At 42.3% G+C, this 18888-nt stretch overlaps 3 protein-coding genes across 9 annotated transcripts; 2 read left to right on the top strand and 1 right to left on the bottom strand.

Moving 5' to 3' along the window:
* The first annotated feature begins 717 nt into the window (after positions 1 to 717).
* Positions 718 to 5151, top strand: LOC119557189 (alpha-(1,6)-fucosyltransferase). The gene is made up of 4 exons (XM_037869838.1): positions 718 to 1442; positions 1960 to 2509; positions 3426 to 3850; positions 3962 to 5151. The coding sequence occupies exons 1-4, from the start codon at positions 1198 to 1200 to the stop codon at positions 4599 to 4601; spliced, it is 1860 nt and encodes a 619-aa protein (XP_037725766.1). The 5' UTR covers positions 718 to 1197; the 3' UTR covers positions 4602 to 5151.
* Positions 5152 to 6291: 1140 nt separating this feature from the next.
* On the top strand, positions 6292 to 7674 carry LOC119556053. The gene is made up of 2 exons (XM_037867855.1): positions 6292 to 6484; positions 7285 to 7674. Exons 1-2 carry the CDS (start codon positions 6379 to 6381, stop codon positions 7518 to 7520), a joined length of 342 nt encoding a protein of 113 aa, XP_037723783.1. The 5' UTR covers positions 6292 to 6378; the 3' UTR covers positions 7521 to 7674.
* On the bottom strand, positions 7629 to 18678 carry LOC119556051 (phosphorylase b kinase gamma catalytic chain, skeletal muscle/heart isoform). 7 transcript variants are annotated; one of them, XM_037867853.1, is made up of 11 exons: positions 18522 to 18677; positions 17859 to 18027; positions 17322 to 17459; positions 16531 to 16709; positions 16182 to 16466; positions 16027 to 16117; positions 15291 to 15427; positions 15123 to 15220; positions 14374 to 14457; positions 10005 to 10163; positions 7636 to 8405 (listed from the first exon to the last, which is right to left on the bottom strand). In XM_037867853.1, the coding sequence occupies exons 3-11, from the start codon at positions 17411 to 17413 to the stop codon at positions 8271 to 8273; spliced, it is 1260 nt and encodes a 419-aa protein (XP_037723781.1). In that variant the 5' UTR covers positions 17414 to 17459; positions 17859 to 18027; positions 18522 to 18677; the 3' UTR covers positions 7636 to 8270. The 7 variants fall into 7 exon arrangements, with proteins under 7 accessions (XP_037723782.1, XP_037723781.1, XP_037723777.1 ...); XM_037867849.1 differs by lacking the exon at positions 14374 to 14457 and adding an exon at positions 12559 to 13059 and having other exon boundaries at positions 7889 to 8405; positions 17848 to 18027; positions 18522 to 18678; XM_037867848.1 differs by lacking the exon at positions 14374 to 14457 and adding an exon at positions 12559 to 13059 and having other exon boundaries at positions 7889 to 8405; positions 18522 to 18678.
* Between the last annotated feature and the right edge of the window lie 210 nt (positions 18679 to 18888).

Here is an 18888-nt window from a genome sequence, read left to right as displayed (position 1 = left end):
GATAATCACTTTTCATTTGATTTCCAAGAAAAAAACGGAAACGAAACATAAGAAAACTGCATATTAATTGCACCCGGCGCAGGTTGGCCGATCTCCGTGTCGTTTGGGTTGACGGTAGCGGGGGTTTCCCGGTATCCACGACCCACACACCCCGCAGATCGGTCGAGACCATAAAAAAACAACACATCTCAAAATTATAATCATTTTTATTATTAGTAGCATAAGTCCAAATAAAATGTGAAATATTAAGAGAACACTTCATAAAACTGAAATCATCACCGAAAGACCTTGAGTTGTTGGATCGCTTTAGTGAGATTTGAAAAGGCGTTACGTCAGGTTCCCAACGAAATCGTTATCCTTGAAGTGGTTTTATTTTGGCAAGTATGTGGCAAAGTCTGCAGGTCTGGTGAGTATTAGTATTGTACTGCTGACATAAAAACCCTAATGTTTGTTTTTAAATATAAGCAAGAAAATTGTTATTTTTGAACCTAAATTACCGCTATTGACAGTTAAGCGTGACCGCTTATGGGAAATTTTCTCTATATTTAGGTATATACCAAACTAATACTTCGAAAATACCAAAAATATACCACAAAATACCAAACGGACACGCTACATTTCAAGAGGGTGTCTCCGCTATGCCGGGAGGGTGTCTCCGCTGTCACCCCGTCCATCCATCTCGATATCGATTTCGCGATATTTGCATCCCCTGATATCGATTACTCCCCATCGGAAACAAAATAGAAACATACATCATACATATACATGTATAATAACATATAGAATATTTCGCACCTAATTTGACTGCTGTGCCACGACTACCTGGCCTGCCCGATCGGCATTATCCCTTCACCTCCTCCTCCAGCCAGAGGTTTAATTTCGTTATTCGGCGAGCAGCGGAAATTTTCAACCGCCCCCACATACTATACTATATATAAATCGAAGCGAATCCTTCCCCCCCGCCGACCATGTCATTGGATCGCCTTGATTGTTGGCCAGACCGGAGTTAGTTGGGTGTAAACTGATGGAGCAGTGACTATGCGCCGGGATCGCAAGGAGTACGAATCGAAGTCCGTCTAGAGAGCCTACCCAAGTGCCCGTTCGGAGCCCCGTTCCTTGAGATTGACTGTGATACCGTGCCGAACGGAGGGCAGAATCCAGAGGAGGAGGACTGGGAGTGGAGACATCGCAGCACACATGCTGCTAGTGCGTCAGCTTTTCGGGGCTTCGGCCAACTCCTGGGCGCGAGCCCTTATCATCTTCGTCCTGGCCTGGGTTGGCCTGGTCTACGTGTTTGTGGTCAAGTTGACCAACACGCAGGGACAACAGGCCGCCGGCGAGAGCGAGCTAAATGCCCGCCGAATCTCACAGGCCCTCCAGATGCTGGAGCACACGCGCCAGCGCAACGAGGAGCTTAAGCAGCTCATCGACGAGCTGATGAGGTAGGTGGACACAGCTGGATGGAGCTCGTTGCACAGCCCAGGGCAGCACAATAGCGCACACGATGTGCGGCAGTCAAGGAACGCATAGCTAAATCGGGTTCATTGCACCTCAGTTAAGCCCATTAAAAACTTGCCGAACAATGGTCATAACTAAACAAAAAAGTGCATAAACAATTTAATTAATGTTGCACTATAAATGGGTACACAATGATTGCAATCCTTATAGTGACTACAAAATCTGCCACTTAGTATCCTTAAATTACTAACGCATTTTAGCCCAGTTTAAGCATCATTTAACAATCTTTACTACAAGATCTTTTCATTATAACAGCCACTAAAACATTTTTAATACGTGTACTTCCGTAAAAACATGTTGAATTTCCAGATATTCTATTGTGATGGTCATCGTATTGATGATTTTTCAGCAGCGTGGCTAATTATGCATGTCACGTCGGCGGAATTACATGTGATAAGCCGCCTTACTCATACTATCCCCTATCTCTCTTTTGTTTCGCAGTGACCAGCTGGACAAGCAGAGCGCTCTGAAACTGGTGCAAAGGCTGGAGAACGATGCTTTGAATCCAAAGCTGGCGGCCGAGGTCGCCGGTCCGGAACCAGAATCCATGTTCGAGTCGGCGCCGGCCGATCTGCGCGGTTGGAATAATGTGGCCGAGGCAGTGCCCAACGATCTGGAGGCAGGTGGCCCCGATCATGGCGAGTTCGAGCCCAGCCTGGAGTACGAGTTCACGCGCCGACGCATCCAGACAAACATCGCAGAGATCTGGAACTTCTTCAGCAGCGAGCTGGGCAAGGTGCGCAAGACGGTGGCCGCCGGTCATGCGAATGCCGATCTGGAGGAGTCCATCAACCAGGTGCTGCTGCAGGGCGCCGAGCACAAGCGCTCGCTGCTGAGCGACATGGAGCGGCTGCGCCAGTCCGACGGCTACGAGGCCTGGCGCCACAAGGAGGCGCGCGATCTGAGCGACTTGGTGCAGCGGCGCCTGCACCACCTTCAGAATCCCAGTGACTGCCAGAATGCTCGCAAGCTGGTCTGCAAGCTTAACAAGGTGCGTTGTACAGAGTGTATTTCTACTTCCCGTGCAACCATATTACTCATCAACCCGTTGAATATGTTTATAATCCTAGGAAGTTATTATAATGAGGGGTTTCCCAGATCAAGTGCTTACTTTCGAGTGTTATAGTCGAATTTGATTTAAAGTAACGCTTCAGATTATTTAACAATATGGGGCAAAAGTTTTTCAAATTAAGCGTGGAATGGGCATAGCTCTGCTCGTTCTCTGCCGACCCACAAACAGTGTACAATAGCGTTCGGCACATACATACATACACATCGATAAGCATCTCGTGCAAATTACCCGCACAAATGGAAATGAAAATGTCATTGTATTGCGTGCCGACCGCTGATTTAAATCAAGTCGAATTCGACAAAACGTATCTAAAGCAAAAATCAGAACAGGAATGTGTGTCCAGAGGCGTAGGCAGGATTTGCTTGAAGGGGGTCTCAGAACCAATTTTGTGCAGCACACTTTTAAACACAATGATTTGCATAGGATTTCATCTGCAAGGGGGAGGGGAGTTTAACACTTAAACCCCCTCTGAATACGCCCATGTATGTATATGTGCTTATATATATGTGTAAATATTTTTTATATCCTATTTACCTAGGATTTCACCTGCAAGGGGGGAAGGGTTTAACAACCAAACACTCCACCCAATGAATACACCCATGTATACGTGCTTTAAAAAATATTTACATATATATTTATGTATGTATATCCTATTTACCCAGGATTAAAAACCAAACCCCCTCTGAAAACACCCATGTATACGTGCTAATAAAATATTTCAATAGATCTGCAAACTCTCACAGATTCATCTGTACACAATATACAATGATTTATTTTATCGCTTAGACATTCTAACTTTATTACCTCAACTTATTTATGAATTGTAAATTTCCAGGGCTGTGGCTACGGCTGCCAACTGCACCATGTGGTGTACTGCTTTATTGTGGCCTATGCCACCGAGCGAACGCTCATCCTAAAGTCCCGCGGCTGGCGGTACCACAAGGGCGGCTGGGAGGAGGTCTTCCAGCCGGTGTCCAACAGCTGCCACGATGCGGGCACCGCCAACACATACAATTGGCCGGGCAAGCCGAACACCCAGGTGCTGGTGCTGCCCATCATTGACTCGCTGATGCCGAGACCACCGTACCTGCCGCTCGCCGTTCCCGAGGATCTGGCGCCGCGCCTCAAGCGTCTGCATGGAGACCCCATCGTCTGGTGGGTGGGCCAGTTCCTTAAGTATTTGCTGCGACCGCAGACGCCGACGCTGGATTTCCTCACGGCTGGCATGCGGAATCTGGGATGGGAGCGTCCCATTGTGGGGTAAGATAGCCGAGATTTGCATTTGCTTGAATAACTTAAGTGTAATGGGTTTTTGAGCTACCGAAACCGGTAATAAACTCACTGTAATGACTTTTTCCCCTCGCTTTGCAGGGTCCACGTCCGTCGCACGGACAAGGTGGGCACGGAGGCGGCCTGCCACAGTGTGGAGGAGTACATGACCCATGTGGAGGATTACTACCGTACGCTGGAGGTGAACGGCAGCAGTGTGGCGCGTCGCATCTTCCTTGCCTCGGACGATGCTCAAGTTATTGAGGAGGCGCGCAGGAAGTACCCGCAGTACCAGATCATCGGTGATCCGGAGGTTGCACGCATGGCGTCCGTATCCACACGATACACGGACACGGCGCTAAACGGCATCATACTGGACATCCACTTGCTGTCCATGTCCGATCACCTGGTGTGCACATTCTCGTCGCAGGTGTGTCGCGTGGCGTACGAGATTATGCAGACAATGTATCCGGATGCGGCGCATCGGTTCAAGTCGCTGGACGACATCTACTACTATGGCGGCCAGAATGCGCACAACCGTCGCGTCGTCATCGCCCACAAGCCGCGCACGCACGAGGATCTGCAGCTGCGCGTGGGTGACCTCGTCTCGGTGGCCGGCAACCACTGGGATGGCAACTCGAAGGGCAAGAACACCCGCACCAACCAGGGCGGCCTGTTCCCCTCGTTCAAGGTGGAGGAGAAGGTGGACACCGCCAAGCTGCCCCTCTATCCGGGCGTTTAGTTGGATGGCCAGCGTGCCCCCTCTCCTCGGCCATGTTGTTGATTGATCTGTGAATCTTTTCTGCCGCATTCCACCTGGAGTTTCCATGGTGCAGTTCGATTCGGCTCGGTTCAGCATCACCAGTATCTATCTATCTATCTATCGAATGTCCAGAATCTCAAATGAAATCTCGCTCTTTTTGTAATTGTCCATTGAGCGCCTGTGCTCCTTGTGACCCTTTTTTCATCGTGTTCTCGTCTACGCACTTTTACGCTCTGATGGTTCCGAAACCGAATCTTTTTCTTATTCTGCATTTGTACAAGTCTTTTATTAATAAGTAAGTCCAAAGCCGAAGAAATTATGTTGACAAGGATATACATAAATATATATATATAAATAAATTATATATAGGAGTGCATGTAGGTTCACTAAGCGCAATATAGTCTATCACCTGTAAAATAGTTGAAAAAAAAACAAAACAAAACAAAAATTGAGCGCAAAACAAACCTAAATCTGATTAAACTCAAGCGTCAATAGTAAAATAAATAAATAGTAATGTTTTAAAAAGAAATGTTGGTTTGCTTTATTGGTATGATGGTGAAAAATGAAAATAATATGTAATCATAAGAAAGTTACCCCTATTAAGAATGCAAAATATAGTTTGAAATCAGCGGGAAAGTGATAAGAGCCGGTAGTCAATTTTGCAAAAATGTAGAGCAATAAAACTAAAGTTATGGGTAAAGTTGACCATTACGACTAGTCACGTAACTATAAAAAAGTTATGTGTATTTTGGTGTTGCTTTGGTTACTAGTTAACAGTAAAACTACCATAAAGTAGGAAGTTGTGTGTATTTTATTGTTCTAGGAGTAACTATTTCATTGGTAGAATTGACAATTCGATGGGTTGGGCCCATTTAACTTTATAGTAGTCAATAGTTTTTCTTGTGTGGGTGACAGGGGTCATTGAACTGTTGGAGTATTAGCCAAGTTAATTTGAATTTGTTTAGAGAAGTTCCTATCTTACCTTTAAAAACTAACTTTTGGTCTAAGGATTTTCTTTACAAGGAAAGAAATAACCGGACATTCGTCAATAAAATTTATGGCATTTAAGGGTACCAGTTTTTTACGATGGGTTTGCCGGCGGTTCAAGAACCCTGCGGCGCCGGTGAAAGTGCAAATTGGCGTTGTGTGCCCTCGTGATGAGTCAAGACAAGTTAGCCCCGCTGGAACCCCTCGAAAGCCGCAGGAATTCCACAACATCAAAACAAGAAAAATTCCCAAAAAACAAATCGAAACGGGCGCCAAAAAACAGAAAAAAAAAATGAGAAACGTGATAAGCTTCCCCAACGACAATAAAAAAAATAATAATTAATATATATGTATATGACCCACGCGTGTGTATGCCTGTGCATAAATAAATGAAAGGTGTCTGTGTGTGCGGGGGTAATTGTAATTAAGTACTCAATGAACCGCAGGGAAGTGAAATAAATAATAAAAAAATAAAAAGCGGCCAAACAGGCAGCTGAACCGGCAGCCGGGGAATGGGATCGGAAAAAGGAGCTCGCCCCGATCGTTGGACAAGGTCAAGTCGCTGTCGTTGGCAGCTGAATAAGCGGATAAGCCGCCTCATTCCGGGGCTTTGGCTTCTGATAACCGACGACGTCCCGGCTGCGTATAAAACATTGCGGCCGGGTCTCAAACAACAGCACTTGCGTCCCAGCATCTCAGTCGATAGCATCGAGATCCAGAGTTTTCAGAGTTCCCAGAGATTACCAGAACCCGAAACCAACCAAACAGAATGTCGCACTTCGCCGTTGTCGCCGCCCTCTTCGTCTGCCTCGCCGTTATCCTGGGGGGCCAAGGATCCCAGGCGGCCATTGCCCGAGTTAAGCTGGCCAATCCCGGTAAGTTAATGCAAGATCATCACTACAAATCACGCATTTTTTATATTTTATCATCATTAACCTTAAGTTTAAAATATGTTTGCTTAATATTATTAAAAATATTAAGACGGTAGCCCCTTTTCTAATCATCAGTTACTGTAAATCAAGTATTTTTTATATTCCAACAATATTATTATAATTTAATATTATTTATATCTTTCCCAACTTAAAATGAATATCTGTGAGCTTACTAGAGGGCTTGAGAACTAACAACTGTGGCCTTCAGCTATTCCAAAGTAACTTACATATATTAAACGGTCTTACGGATTTTAAAGTACTTCCAAGTTAAGAACTACAAGTCAAGTCAAGAAATACAATACAACTCACTTATAAAGACTGTACCCTCTTATATCATTTTGCAAAAATTCATTTATTAAAATCACTTCCAAGTTAAGAACATTTGAAGAAAATATAATATCTAACTTATAAAGATGGTACCCCTTATATATTTTTGCAAAAATATATTTATAAAGAGATGTATTTAAAGTACTTCCAAGTTAAGAACTTTTCAAGTCAAGATTTACAATACAACACACAGATAAAAACGGTACCCTCTTATATCATTTTTCAAAAATTCATTTATTAAAATCACATCCAAGTTAAGAACATTTCAGGCAACTAAAATATCTAACTTATAAAGATGGTACCCCTTATATATTTTTGCAAAAATATATTTATAAAGAGATGTAGCCCTTAAAAATCAAAGTTTTTACAATCATTATAATTTCCTATTTATGTGACCTATTTAATCCTGCTTCCAGATCATCCCGGCAAGTGTGTGCTGGACTCGCACACCGTCATGTCGCCCGGACAGACCGGCAAGGCGCCCAATCTGCCCTGTGCCAGCGCCGAGTGCCATTCAGACAGCATGGTGACCATCCAGACCTGTGCCGCCGTTGCTCCGCCCAAGGGATGCAAGCAGCGCGACTTCGTCAACGTCAACCGCAACTATCCCGAATGCTGCGAGCGATCCTACGACTGCTCCAAGCACATCTAAAGCTACTAATCGCCAATTTGATAACCTTTGGTTGGTCTCTTTTTGTTTTTTTTTTTGTTTGTTTTATTTATTGTGTATACTACAACATAACAATTAAAATGTAAACGCTTAGCAATACAATTAAATAATTTAATAGAATCATTAACAGAAAATACATATGCATGTACGCTTGCTTGTGGGGCTGTAGTTGGGTTTGGATAACGAGGCAAGGACCTGTTCGCGGCGGCTCTACCTATATCTACATCCGATTCGGCTCGTTCTGGCGCCGGGTGATACATCACTGTACATGTATTTGGGTGTATAGCTTGCCGCCCGTTGCAACTCTACACTAACTGATTACACTAGATGGCTGGCGTATATAAAAAAAATATATAAATTCAAATAAAAAAGTATTAAACAAAATCACAAGGACGAAAAAGGCAGAGAGGTAATATAACTAGGCATATATGTATGTATGTATGTACACCTGCGAGTGTTTGGTATTCTTTTTTGTTACTTTTTTTGGGGCTCCTCGAAGCGCTCAAAAACCCGGACGCAGAACGAGGCGAATTCGAATCGCAACGAGCCGTACGGCTGAATCCTTTTTGGTGTCTCTCCTTTTTGCAATCGCAATTTCCTGTGTTTCTTAGTAACTTTTGCTAATTCGTTTGTTGCTTGGTTTTCCTTGTTTTCCTTCTGGTTGTTTTTTTTTTGTGTGTTTTGTGTGTGCTTGTGTAGCTCAGCGACCACGCCCCGTCGCCCGGCCGCCTCCTATCGGCTGAGATTGTTGATGTAGAGCGCGTGCAGCTCGGTGCGCGGAGTATTCTCGAAGAGGGCGGCCCGATTCTGGCCCTCGCCCTTCTTGACCCAGTGCCCGTAGACACGGAAGGCACAGCCATCGATGACCTGCAATGGAATGGGAGTTAGTTCGTATTCAAATATAATAGCAAATGACAGTAATTGAAAATTCCGGTTGTAACTCTTTTTATATCCCTATAGAACCTACATAAAATACCTACATAGTCGAGATCTTTAGTGACATTTTCTTAAGTAGAAAATATTATAATCATATTATTTTACTGTCGTTTTTATATTTTCTAAATTTCGAAACAATACGATAGCAAAAAAAAAGGATCATCATATGCTTCGGGTCTCATCAAATCTTACATCTTTAGTAAAAGTGTGGAATAATAAAAAGCTTCTGAAATGAATAATATATTCCACATTCAAGTAAAGTATACTAATAAAAAAACTTCTGAAAATAATAATATATTCCACATTCAAGTAAAGTATACTAATAAAAAAACTTCTGAAATTAATAATATATTCCACATTCAAGTAAAGTATACTAATAATAACAAACTATCCACTGTTTTTATAATCCTAATCTATTAAAATCGTACATCTTCAAATAAACAGATTAATTATAAAAACTTCTGAAATAAAAAATTTAATCCTTCCATCTAGGACCTTTTAGGATTTTATATAAAGTGAAGAAAAAAAGCCACAATCAAATATTATATTATAATAATAAACAATTGCGGGCAGCCACTGTTTTTATAAACCTATGTTAAACCATACCGGATATTTCTTAGTAACTTTTTCTTAAATGGTAAATATTAATGTCATATAATTTTTGTTATTAGGTTTACATAATAAGATTGCTGCGCATCCTATAAAACCTAACACTTTATTAAAAGCTTCTGAACAAAAAACATAATCCTTCCATCTAGGACGACCCAAATCAGACGTTAGGCTAGGTTTAATATTTAATAAATATAAACTCTATTAAAATATTATATTATAAAAAAATAATCAATTTCAGAGAGCCGCTGTTTTCATAACCCTATGCTAGCCTTTCTTTTTTGTGACTTTTTCTTAAATAGAAAATATTAATATATTATTTTCATTATTTTGTCTCTAACACCCTATAAACAGCTTTCTAACACCTTATACAAACTTCTTAAAAATAAAAAAATATAATCCTTTCATCCACGACAATCCTAACAAGAGTTTATATATATTTTAGAAATATATACCATATAAATCCGAAATATATACCATATAATTCCGATATATAAACCATATAAATCCGAAATATATACCATATAAATCCGAAATATATACCATATAAATCAGAAATATATACTATATAAATCCGAAATATATACCATAAAAATCCGAAATATATACCATATAAATCAGAAATATATACCAAATAAATCCGAAATATACTCCATATAAATCCGAAATATATACCACATAAATCCGAAATATATACCATATAAATCCGAAATATATACCATATAAATCCGAAATATATACCAATAGATCCGAAATATATACCATATAAATCCGAAATATATACCACATAAGTCCGAAAAACATATTTGACTTCTCAAATGCCTAGTAACTTATTATTTACAGCCGACATATTTTCCTTATTGCACCATATCTTTGGACCCTTTGGGGACTTCCCCAACCATTCCCGAAACAGGTACTCACCTTGCGCAGAACCTTGACGCGATACGGATCCCGGATGGCCTCCTCAACGTGCAGCGGCTCGGCGGTGAAGCGCAGGCGCCGTATCCGGATGACGGCCCGTATCACGAGTATGGCGAATTGGAACTTTTTGCGCGCGTTGAAGCGACTCTGTTTGCGCAGCTAAACATGAGAGACGGGAAGATGCGGATTAGGACCTCTGGATATTCGGTGCATCAACTCGCGCATTGCGGATCGATCACTTTTTTGATTGGCTTCGTGTTTGGTTAGAAGTGCACACGCCATGGGTTAATTTTGGGGGGTTAATTCGTTTCGGTGTTAGCAGTTGGTGGTTTAAAAGTTAATGGTTAATGGTTACTCCTTCGGACAGAAAAAAAAGAAAGTACAACACAGATCGGGGACAGCGATATGTTTCGAGTGCCCAGTTTTAGTTAGTTTTGGGTGTTATTTTATGGTTAGTCAAGAATATAACTCATGGGTCAGTGTTTTGGATGGATAGCATTAGTTTACTTCTTTTGTTTTTTGGGCAAATGGTCAGTGGTGATGGGCCAAGCAGACGCATTAACAGAAGACAAGAAAGCCATATCCGAAAGCAGAAAGGTCAGAGGTTGGGGTTAGGGGGTTAGAGGAGTAATTACAGTCAGAGATACAGTTTCGAGTGAACCACAACATAGACGCTATTTACGGATTACCATCGAACTGGCACGATTTATATTATATAATACATATGTATGAATGGCATTATGCAGATAAACAGATACACATTGACGAGTATTTTAGGTATGCGGAGTGGGCGTGGTTGTATGGATATAATACTGTATGCAAATCTATCTCAGTTTGACTTGGTTTACTCACAAGGGAGTCTCCACAACACCGACTTATAGACACACATCTTATAAGGGCGTTGAGACTCTGACAATATAGAGAACATGACACACAAACAAAACGTGTATAACATCATCAACAGAGGAGAAATTAAACAAAATAATCCGTCAGTGAATCGATTTTGGCGTTGTTTTATAATATATACGATTATAAATGGGCAGTATATAGGCACCCAAAAAAATATTAAATCCCAGTTAGCCATTGAAAAAGTGTTCGTTCTTGTCAGCAATTTGTGTTTTCAAGCTTTTTCAACAATTAACTTGTACTATCCAATTGAAAGGCTAAGCTTAGATATGATATTTTTCATTAAAAATTTAGACTTAATGGTTAATTGGCAATAGCTTTTCCTTACTGAGTTAGAAGCACAGTACGCCTTTTACACTATGGGTGCGCGTAGGGTTAGTCATTATTAGGACCATCATGCAAGTTAGCTTATTCTACTATCCTGGCTTCCTCCACAAGACACAGAGACAAATGGGAGACACTACGAGGCGGTTTTTGGTTGGGATTATTAGTGACAGACGATCCACCGATCACGACTACATCTATATACTACAGGCTATGGCCACACAGAGGTGTTTACGGCAGAAGCAAGTCAACTACATACAGTTCTTGTAAATATCATCCAGTTCACCCGAGAGATATGTACTAGAGAAAGGTGCATATAATACAAACATAGTGTTTACTCGCTACGATATGACTAAGTGTCAGCTATAAGAAAATACAATAATAGTAATAGTATAATGCAGTATAGGTACTTTCAAGATCTTAGGCTAATAGTAGGCGGATGGTGGTAGGCGGCAAAGGACCGATCGGGTGATATTACGATCCTTCGGATCGAATACCTCTCAGAAAGAGAGAGAGGGGGAGACAACCGACCGGCTTACTGCGCGTGTGAGTGAGTGAGAGGGATGATACAATGTGGGTGAGTCGAGTGCAGCTTGTCTCTGATGATTTATGGAGTGGGCTGAGCTAAATCAACTAAAAGCACTATAAATTAATCGGTAATAGTAAGTGTGGCATCTAAATAAAAAATATAACCCACGCGGCTGCCAAAAAACGTTAGAAAAACGAAAAATTCCATACTAAATTCACTAATATGGGTGTGGAAATTATATAAATGCTTATAATCATTTTGGGGTAACTAAAAAGGTACGTTGAGCTTTAAGAAACTATTTCATATTTACAAAATTATTTTTGTTAGGGGAAACTTTTTAAATAACGGGCAAGGAAATTCATAATCTTTTAAATTTGTAAAAGGAAAAACAAATTACAAACTATTGTAAGCAAATATAATACAAATAAGTATTTGTAATTTCATATAAAATATTAAAAGTGTGGCAAAAAGGGGTAAAATCATTATGGAAAGTTAGGAATAATTTAGAACATTATGATGCCAAAAGGTTACACAGATATGATATGATATGTATAAACAATATTTGAATATTCTCTGGTAACAATTATTGAATATATCTAAAAAGGCTTCGATATTATTTGGATAACCGTAAACTCAATATTTTCTAGTAACAATTATTGGATAGTTGTTATAGTAACAAGTCCTATAAGCCCACTTCTTTGGTATGCAACTTTTCGTTTCCCTAGCGATTCCTGCCGTCGTCCGTTGGGCCATTTGTGATGGGAAGGAAGCAAAGAAAATTAAAGGAAAACCTGCCTGCACTGGAGGAGGTGTGTACACCGATTGCTTGCCATCGCCACCTGGCTGCAACTGTGGATGCAACTGCAGTTGCACCGGCAGTTGCGTCGTCTGTTGCTGTTGCTGATACTGCGACTGTTGCTGCTGCTGCTGCTGTGACTGATGCGACTGGTGCTGCTGCGGCTGCTGCTGATAGTAGACCGTTGCCGTAAGCGTTTTGTGGGAGGAGGCGGATGCCAGGGAGGAGGACGCCAGGGCCGCGGCGGCGGCGGCGGAGGAGGAGCAGGCGGAGGTGGATGACATGGCATGGCAGGAGGCAGCCGCATCATCCAGCGGCCCGTCGCGCATTCGATTCGACGAGTAGGAGCTCTGTGGCGCACAGTACAGATAGCCAGCGCCATTGCTGCTGTTCAGCTGCCCAAAGCGGTACGATGACGCCTCGTTGCCAAAGAGGAACCTGCCGCTTGAGTGGGCGGCCGGGATGGTCGGTGCCGGATGCCGGCGATCACCCATTAACACCTGATCCCCGCAAGACACCGCGATTGACAAACAAAAAACGGAGGCGGGGGAGGGATGAGGTTGGTCGGTGGTTGGCAGGGGCAGAGGCAGCAGCAAAGTGGGCGCGAAAGAAATTAAAATGTTGTTATCAGTCATGGGGGATAAATCAAAAGGGGGTGAATCATGGCGTACTTAGAATAAAATATATCCTACGGTTGCCTCAACTTACAGTCTACATAAACAAACTGGCTTAAATAGTACATCCTAGTAGTCTAATTTCTTCACACTTCATAATTATATGCACCTTGATTGGGTTGTGTATTTCAAGTACACCCATACCTTGAGTTCTATTAGTAAGAGAAAACCTAACTATTGGAAATACGTATTATAGGACCCCACATTTTGGTTTGATTTGCTCAAAATTCTTAATTATTAGCATATATTGTTTAGATCAACTTTAAGTTAATATATAATTGTAAGTTTTCCTATAACTCAAGAAAGGATTCCATAATATTATTCAAGGTATGGGCATCCTCATATCTCACTGCCTTTTTCAACTTCTTCTCGCTGGCTAATGGTTAATGCACGTATGTACACATGCAGTGGACTCAAAACTGGGATCTGGGGTGTTTTCACAAAGGGGTAGGGTCTGGGAAGAAAAGGAACCCTGCTGGATTTTTTTTGGGTTGGCATGCAGACACAGTTATTAACTAAACAGAGAATGATTCGAATGGCGAGCGCAGAGCTGCAGATTTGTGTTATCGTTTTTAGTTATCGAGGCAATCGGTTGATTTGTACAAAAAAACACACAGGGAGCACAAGATCTCGACAACAACATCGAGTACACGGAATGGGATTAGAGGGTGATTTGGTTATCATCGTGGGGCATCGATCAATCGACAGGCAAAACAAATCAGATGCAAAATAAAAAAACGAAGCAGATCAAGTACGTTTTCTTGTTTTTTTTTTGCTGGTTTTTGTCGGTTAAGAGTTATTATGCTGGCACATATGACCTGAACGGTTTAAATATATATATATATAAATATATAGTATACAATTTATATGCACTATGATGTACAGTTTTAGCTGGGTTATATTAGATCGGTACAGAACGAAACAGAACAGAATGCAACGGAACACAGACACGAATTTGGGGCCGGCAGGGTTGCATATGGTCATGAGTTGGGTCTGCCGGCCCGATTGTTTGATTATCGGGTTTATCGGGATTATCGTTATTACAGCGATTACGGCTCCGATAAATGGAGGCGCAGACACACAGCACAGAGAGATATAGAGAGAGCTAGAGCTTGGGTTAGTCCGGGAACAGTTCGTTACCAGTGCGATCTCAGTGATGCGACTCATTCGTCGGGACTTGGTCGACAGGCTGCGCTTGAGGCCATCAATGTTTTGCTCGAACAGCTATCGATAGTGATAGTGTGTGTGATATCGTTACCGTTCGTTTTGGTTCGTTTAAAATTAATTGTTATCGATTTGATATATAGTTTATATGTAAGGAAAAGAAGAGAGAAAATGTTTGGTATAATAAATAGTAATCGTAAAAATAAAAATTAACAAAACGAGTTATGTGCTGCTAAAGAGGGCCCGGGGGTGGATTGGAATGGGGGATCCAAACTTATGACAAACCCTGTCAGGCCATAGATCTGACAATTGGACTACAACTACGGGGGTTAGGCTGCTACCCTAACCAAATCATAAATCATAATTGTAACTTTAGGAGGTAACAGTAAGAAGAAGCAGTTAATAGGCTGTTGTGAGTGGTTGGTGAGTCACAGGTGTGTTCTTTCCATCAGATTGTGTGGTTTTAAGGTGTATTTTGTGTTTAGGTACATTTGCAGGGTGGGGTGGGGTTGTGTAGAAGATACCCTCCAGAGGACCACTAGAGATCTAGAATCTATATATGTATGTACAAGGACGGAAGCCCGAAATCTAAAGACTGCGACTCGAAGGCGGAACTTATTCTTGGCGGCTAGTTGGACTAATTGGTCTGATTTTTCCCTTGTACAGGTGGTTGTAGTGGTGGTGGTGGTTGGGGCCCGGCGGCGGCCAGCTATTCCGGCACTTACCATTTGGTTGAAGAATGGATGTCTTAATACTTCCTTGACGGTGATACGTTGCGCAGGATCAACGACTAGACATTTGCGTATCAGATCCTTGGGATCCTCTGCAATCAATCGGGGGAAATCATATATCAAGCATATATATATCTGGCATATTCATATCAGTGGACCAACCTGAAATATCGGCCCACTCGGGCGAGGTGAAGCTGTATTTGCCCTCCATGATATTCCGCAGCATGACCATCTGCTTGCGGTGCCAGAAAGGTGGACAACCGACGAGCAGCGTGAACATAATCACGCCACAGGCCCATCTGCAAAAAGAAATTGGGTAAGGTGTCAATTTTAAGAAGGGAAGCGAATTGGAGACCTGTGAAGAAAGCTTTTAACTATCAATAATTTCTGCTGAACCCATGTAACGTAGAAACCAGTGGGAAACATTCAACAAGCCAATAAACAATGTGCCATACTTTTTGCTGAACCAAGAAAAATAGACGACTGGTATCGGAACTGATCCGATTTCAGATTATTATGGCTTTTTTGCTCATTCGCCAGTGACTCATTCATTAAAATGCACACATCAAGATCATAACAATTCGCTTGCGAAAAACACTATCAAAAGTGATGTATAAACAACTATCAGCAAAATTGGCTTCTATAGAAATATGGGTCTAATTTCGATGGGAGAGTTTAGGCTTTCTTTTATATTTACATGAATATGACGCTATCTATTTTAAGCAAAACAAAAGAATGGAATGTTTATATGAAAAGTCTCGTAAGATGCAAAAACGTTTTCTTGGCTGCGTAGACTATTATATCAACACTAGGGCCAAGAACAAAATCTGATAAAATATTAAAAACAAGTTGTTCGAATTGGGGTACAATGATAAATGGGAGATTTATTTGTTCTTACATGTCGACTTCCTGCGAATAGCCGGGCGATCCTTCGAACATGTTGCACTTAAGCGTTTCCGGCGCCAAATAACCCGGCGTTCCACACAGATCTGCAGATGAGATTGTAAAGTTCGATTACTGAACCAAATCATCAAGCACTCGCGTGATAATCACCTGTAAGTTTCTCGCCCTCCTGCAGCTGCCTGGCAAAGCCAAAGTCCGTGATCTTCACGTTGTGGTTCTCGTCCAGCAAGATGTTCTCGGGCTTGAGGTCGCGATGGACAATGTTCTTGGCGTGTATGTACTCGACGCCCTCGAAGATCTGTCGCATAATGGTGCGCGTCTTCTTCTCGGAGAGCGTCACCACAGAGGTCAGATAGTCGAAGAGCTCGCCCTTGGGACACAGCTCGAATACGAGGAAAACAAATGCATCTGACTCAAACACATCCTGCAGATCAACTGTGGTTTCAAGATAACAAGTGGTTAGGTGGTTGACTTAGGTACATCTTCTTTATAGACTTACTTATGTAGGGATGCCCCATGACCTGGCGCAGTATTGAGATTTCTTGTCTGGTTGCCTCTAGCATGTGATATGGATTCGTCTCGCCCGCCTCTGTGGTGGCGCCCAGGTCGATGATCTTGGCGGCGAACTCCTTGCCCGTCTCCTTCTCGATGCATCGCCTCACGGTCGAACTGATGCCCCTGTAAGACAAACATTGGCGGTGAGATAAGCTGCTGCACTTGACATTGGCATGATCGGGAATTTATCTAATCTCTAATCTCTTCAATTGTAATATGTGTAACTAGCCCTTGTTTTCGCTTAGTCGCTGGTATTTGCTTAGCAAATTTGTTATCCCCTGGGAGTAGGAGGAGTACCCGACAGACGGGCGCCGCTTGAAAAACCCATGGCATGGCACCATGTAAAGAGCTGGAGAAGGTTGACTCACTTGGCACCATTTAGCCAAACTGCAGAGCCATAAATACAGTTGGCATTACTGCAGACTTGGCAGTAAGGTGTTGGAAAGCAGATATGTGGATATTTTAGGGATTTTTAAAGATACTATCTATTTGGGATCGATAAATATTTTGTAACTTGATGGAATATATTTGGGAATCCTTAAATTTAGATTTCTATGAAGAATTTTTTAAAGGAGAAGATGATATAATTATTCTAAACAAATCTATTTGGTTTTTTTTCCTAAAATCTGTTTAAATAAGATAGATTATGTGGATATTAAGGGACATTCAAACTGTTGTTATCATTTACGGCAAGGATTCCCTCATTGTCCTACAAAATATCTCTAAATATCTTACCTGCCCAGAATCTCCTTGGGCTCGTACTTGGCATAAAAGCCCTTGGCCGCATCCTTGTCGGGCAGCAGATCATCCTCCTCGTCCTTAGCCATTAGATCCAGTGAAATCTTGCCGGCTGCCGAATCGGCAGGGAGGAATCTGTTTTTCGGAATAGGGTTGAGATTAGTGAAGGATTATATATGCTGATGATCGCAATCAAGATCAGTTACTCTGCCGGGCTGCCTGCTAATGAAGATGATGATGATGATGAGGAGGAGGTGGAGGAGGAGGTGGAGGAGGAGATGTGGCGACGACGGCGGCGGAGGAGGTGGAGGTGGTTTTAGTGGTGGTGTTCTGTTGATGAGGTTGATGCGATCGTTTAAGGCGTTGCTATTTTTATAACGACAATGTGGGAACGAACGGACGTGCGACACGAGTGGAATCTCTGTCTCTGCGACTGCGACTGCGATTGAGACTGCGACTCTCCGACTTTGCGACTTTCCGACTTTGCCGACTTTCGTTCTTTTCTTTTCGTTTCAGGTCTTTCCTTTTAATTACCAAGCCTCTGCTGACTGCGCTGCCTCTGCCGACTGCGCTGCTGCGATTCCGATTCCGATTCGGTTGGAAGTGGAAGTGGCCTGTATCGGTTCGGTTAACTCTCTGCCTCGCCCTCTCTCTTTCGCTCGCTCAGCTGTTGGCGGCTGATTTAATTAATAACGAATGCCAACTACAAACAGAGATCGATTTGAATAACAGGCAAAAATTAAATCAAAAATAATAGAATTAAAATTTACTAATATATATATATGTTTGTGCGTGCGTGTGTTGTGAATGATTACACAACTAAAACAGTTTGTTTTTGTTTGCATTTCCAAAAGGGTGCATTATTATTGTTGTTTTGCCTTCTTATCACTGATACTATGCGTGTTGTTGCTGTTGCTTTCTTGCAGTTGTTTTGCTTTTGCTTCCCCACACACACACACACAGCACACACAGACTGTGTGCAGCAGGTTCTTTTTGTTTTTGCTTTGCTCTCGTTTTCTCCCATCCTCCTTTGCAATCACACACACACACTGGCGCACACAGACGCCGCACAGCACACACACACACACGCACCATCGTGGACATCCAACTAAGCGGGTACATTTCAATGTCAACTAAGGTTAAAAGTAGTACGCTTTCTGGCGGAGTTGGCGCACGCAACGCCAGTGAAACACATACACGTGTGGCCGCTCGGCTCTCTGGTCGCTGGCAACGACGTCTCGCGCATAACTCCACGCCTAATATTTATCGGATTAAATTGCAAATGCAACAATAAAACCCTGTATTTTTGACACAACACAATCACAAAACTAGAGCTGGTGCTGCAGTCGATGCTTGTGCGATACTATCGATTGAATAGGTAATTGGGTGATATCGATGCATTTCTTACAACTATCGATTGCCAAGTTGCAGGGATGGCAGGCTCAGCCAAGACATGCTCCCAACGAGGGCTGGTATGGTTGTTAACCCTCCTTAGATAGCGAATGCACCCACCTGATATATCGGAGATATCCGTTTCATTTTTCTGGGGTTCCCCTTTTCGAAT

This window comes from Drosophila subpulchrella, chromosome X (genome assembly GCF_014743375.2).
Source record: "Drosophila subpulchrella strain 33 F10 #4 breed RU33 chromosome X, RU_Dsub_v1.1 Primary Assembly, whole genome shotgun sequence".
NCBI classification, from domain to species: domain Eukaryota; kingdom Metazoa; phylum Arthropoda; class Insecta; order Diptera; family Drosophilidae; genus Drosophila; species Drosophila subpulchrella.
This window is presented reverse-complemented; position numbering and strand designations above follow the sequence as displayed.

Excerpts from the sequence above, each read along its gene's own strand:
- LOC119556051 (XM_037867849.1), bottom strand. The coding sequence starts at position 17,413 with ATGGCTAAGGACGAGGAGGATGATCTGCTGCCCGACAAGGATGCGGCC. Across the intron at positions 13,060-15,122 it reads ATCCATTCTTCAACCAAATG|GTGTTAATGGGTGATCGCCG; the intron begins GTAAGTGCCGGA and ends TGCGGGGATCAG. Across the intron at positions 8,406-10,004 it reads GCGTCAAGGTTCTGCGCAAG|GTCATCGATGGCTGTGCCTT; the intron begins GTGAGTACCTGT and ends ATTCCATTGCAG.
- LOC119557189 (XM_037869838.1), top strand. The coding sequence starts at position 1,198 with ATGCTGCTAGTGCGTCAGCTTTTCGGGGCTTCGGCCAACTCCTGGGCG. Across the intron at positions 2,510-3,425 it reads TGGTCTGCAAGCTTAACAAG|GGCTGTGGCTACGGCTGCCA; the intron begins GTGCGTTGTACA and ends GTAAATTTCCAG. Across the intron at positions 3,851-3,961 it reads TGGGAGCGTCCCATTGTGGG|GGTCCACGTCCGTCGCACGG; the intron begins GTAAGATAGCCG and ends CTCGCTTTGCAG.
- LOC119556053 (XM_037867855.1), top strand. The coding sequence starts at position 6,379 with ATGTCGCACTTCGCCGTTGTCGCCGCCCTCTTCGTCTGCCTCGCCGTT. Across the intron at positions 6,485-7,284 it reads AGTTAAGCTGGCCAATCCCG|ATCATCCCGGCAAGTGTGTG; the intron begins GTAAGTTAATGC and ends TCCTGCTTCCAG.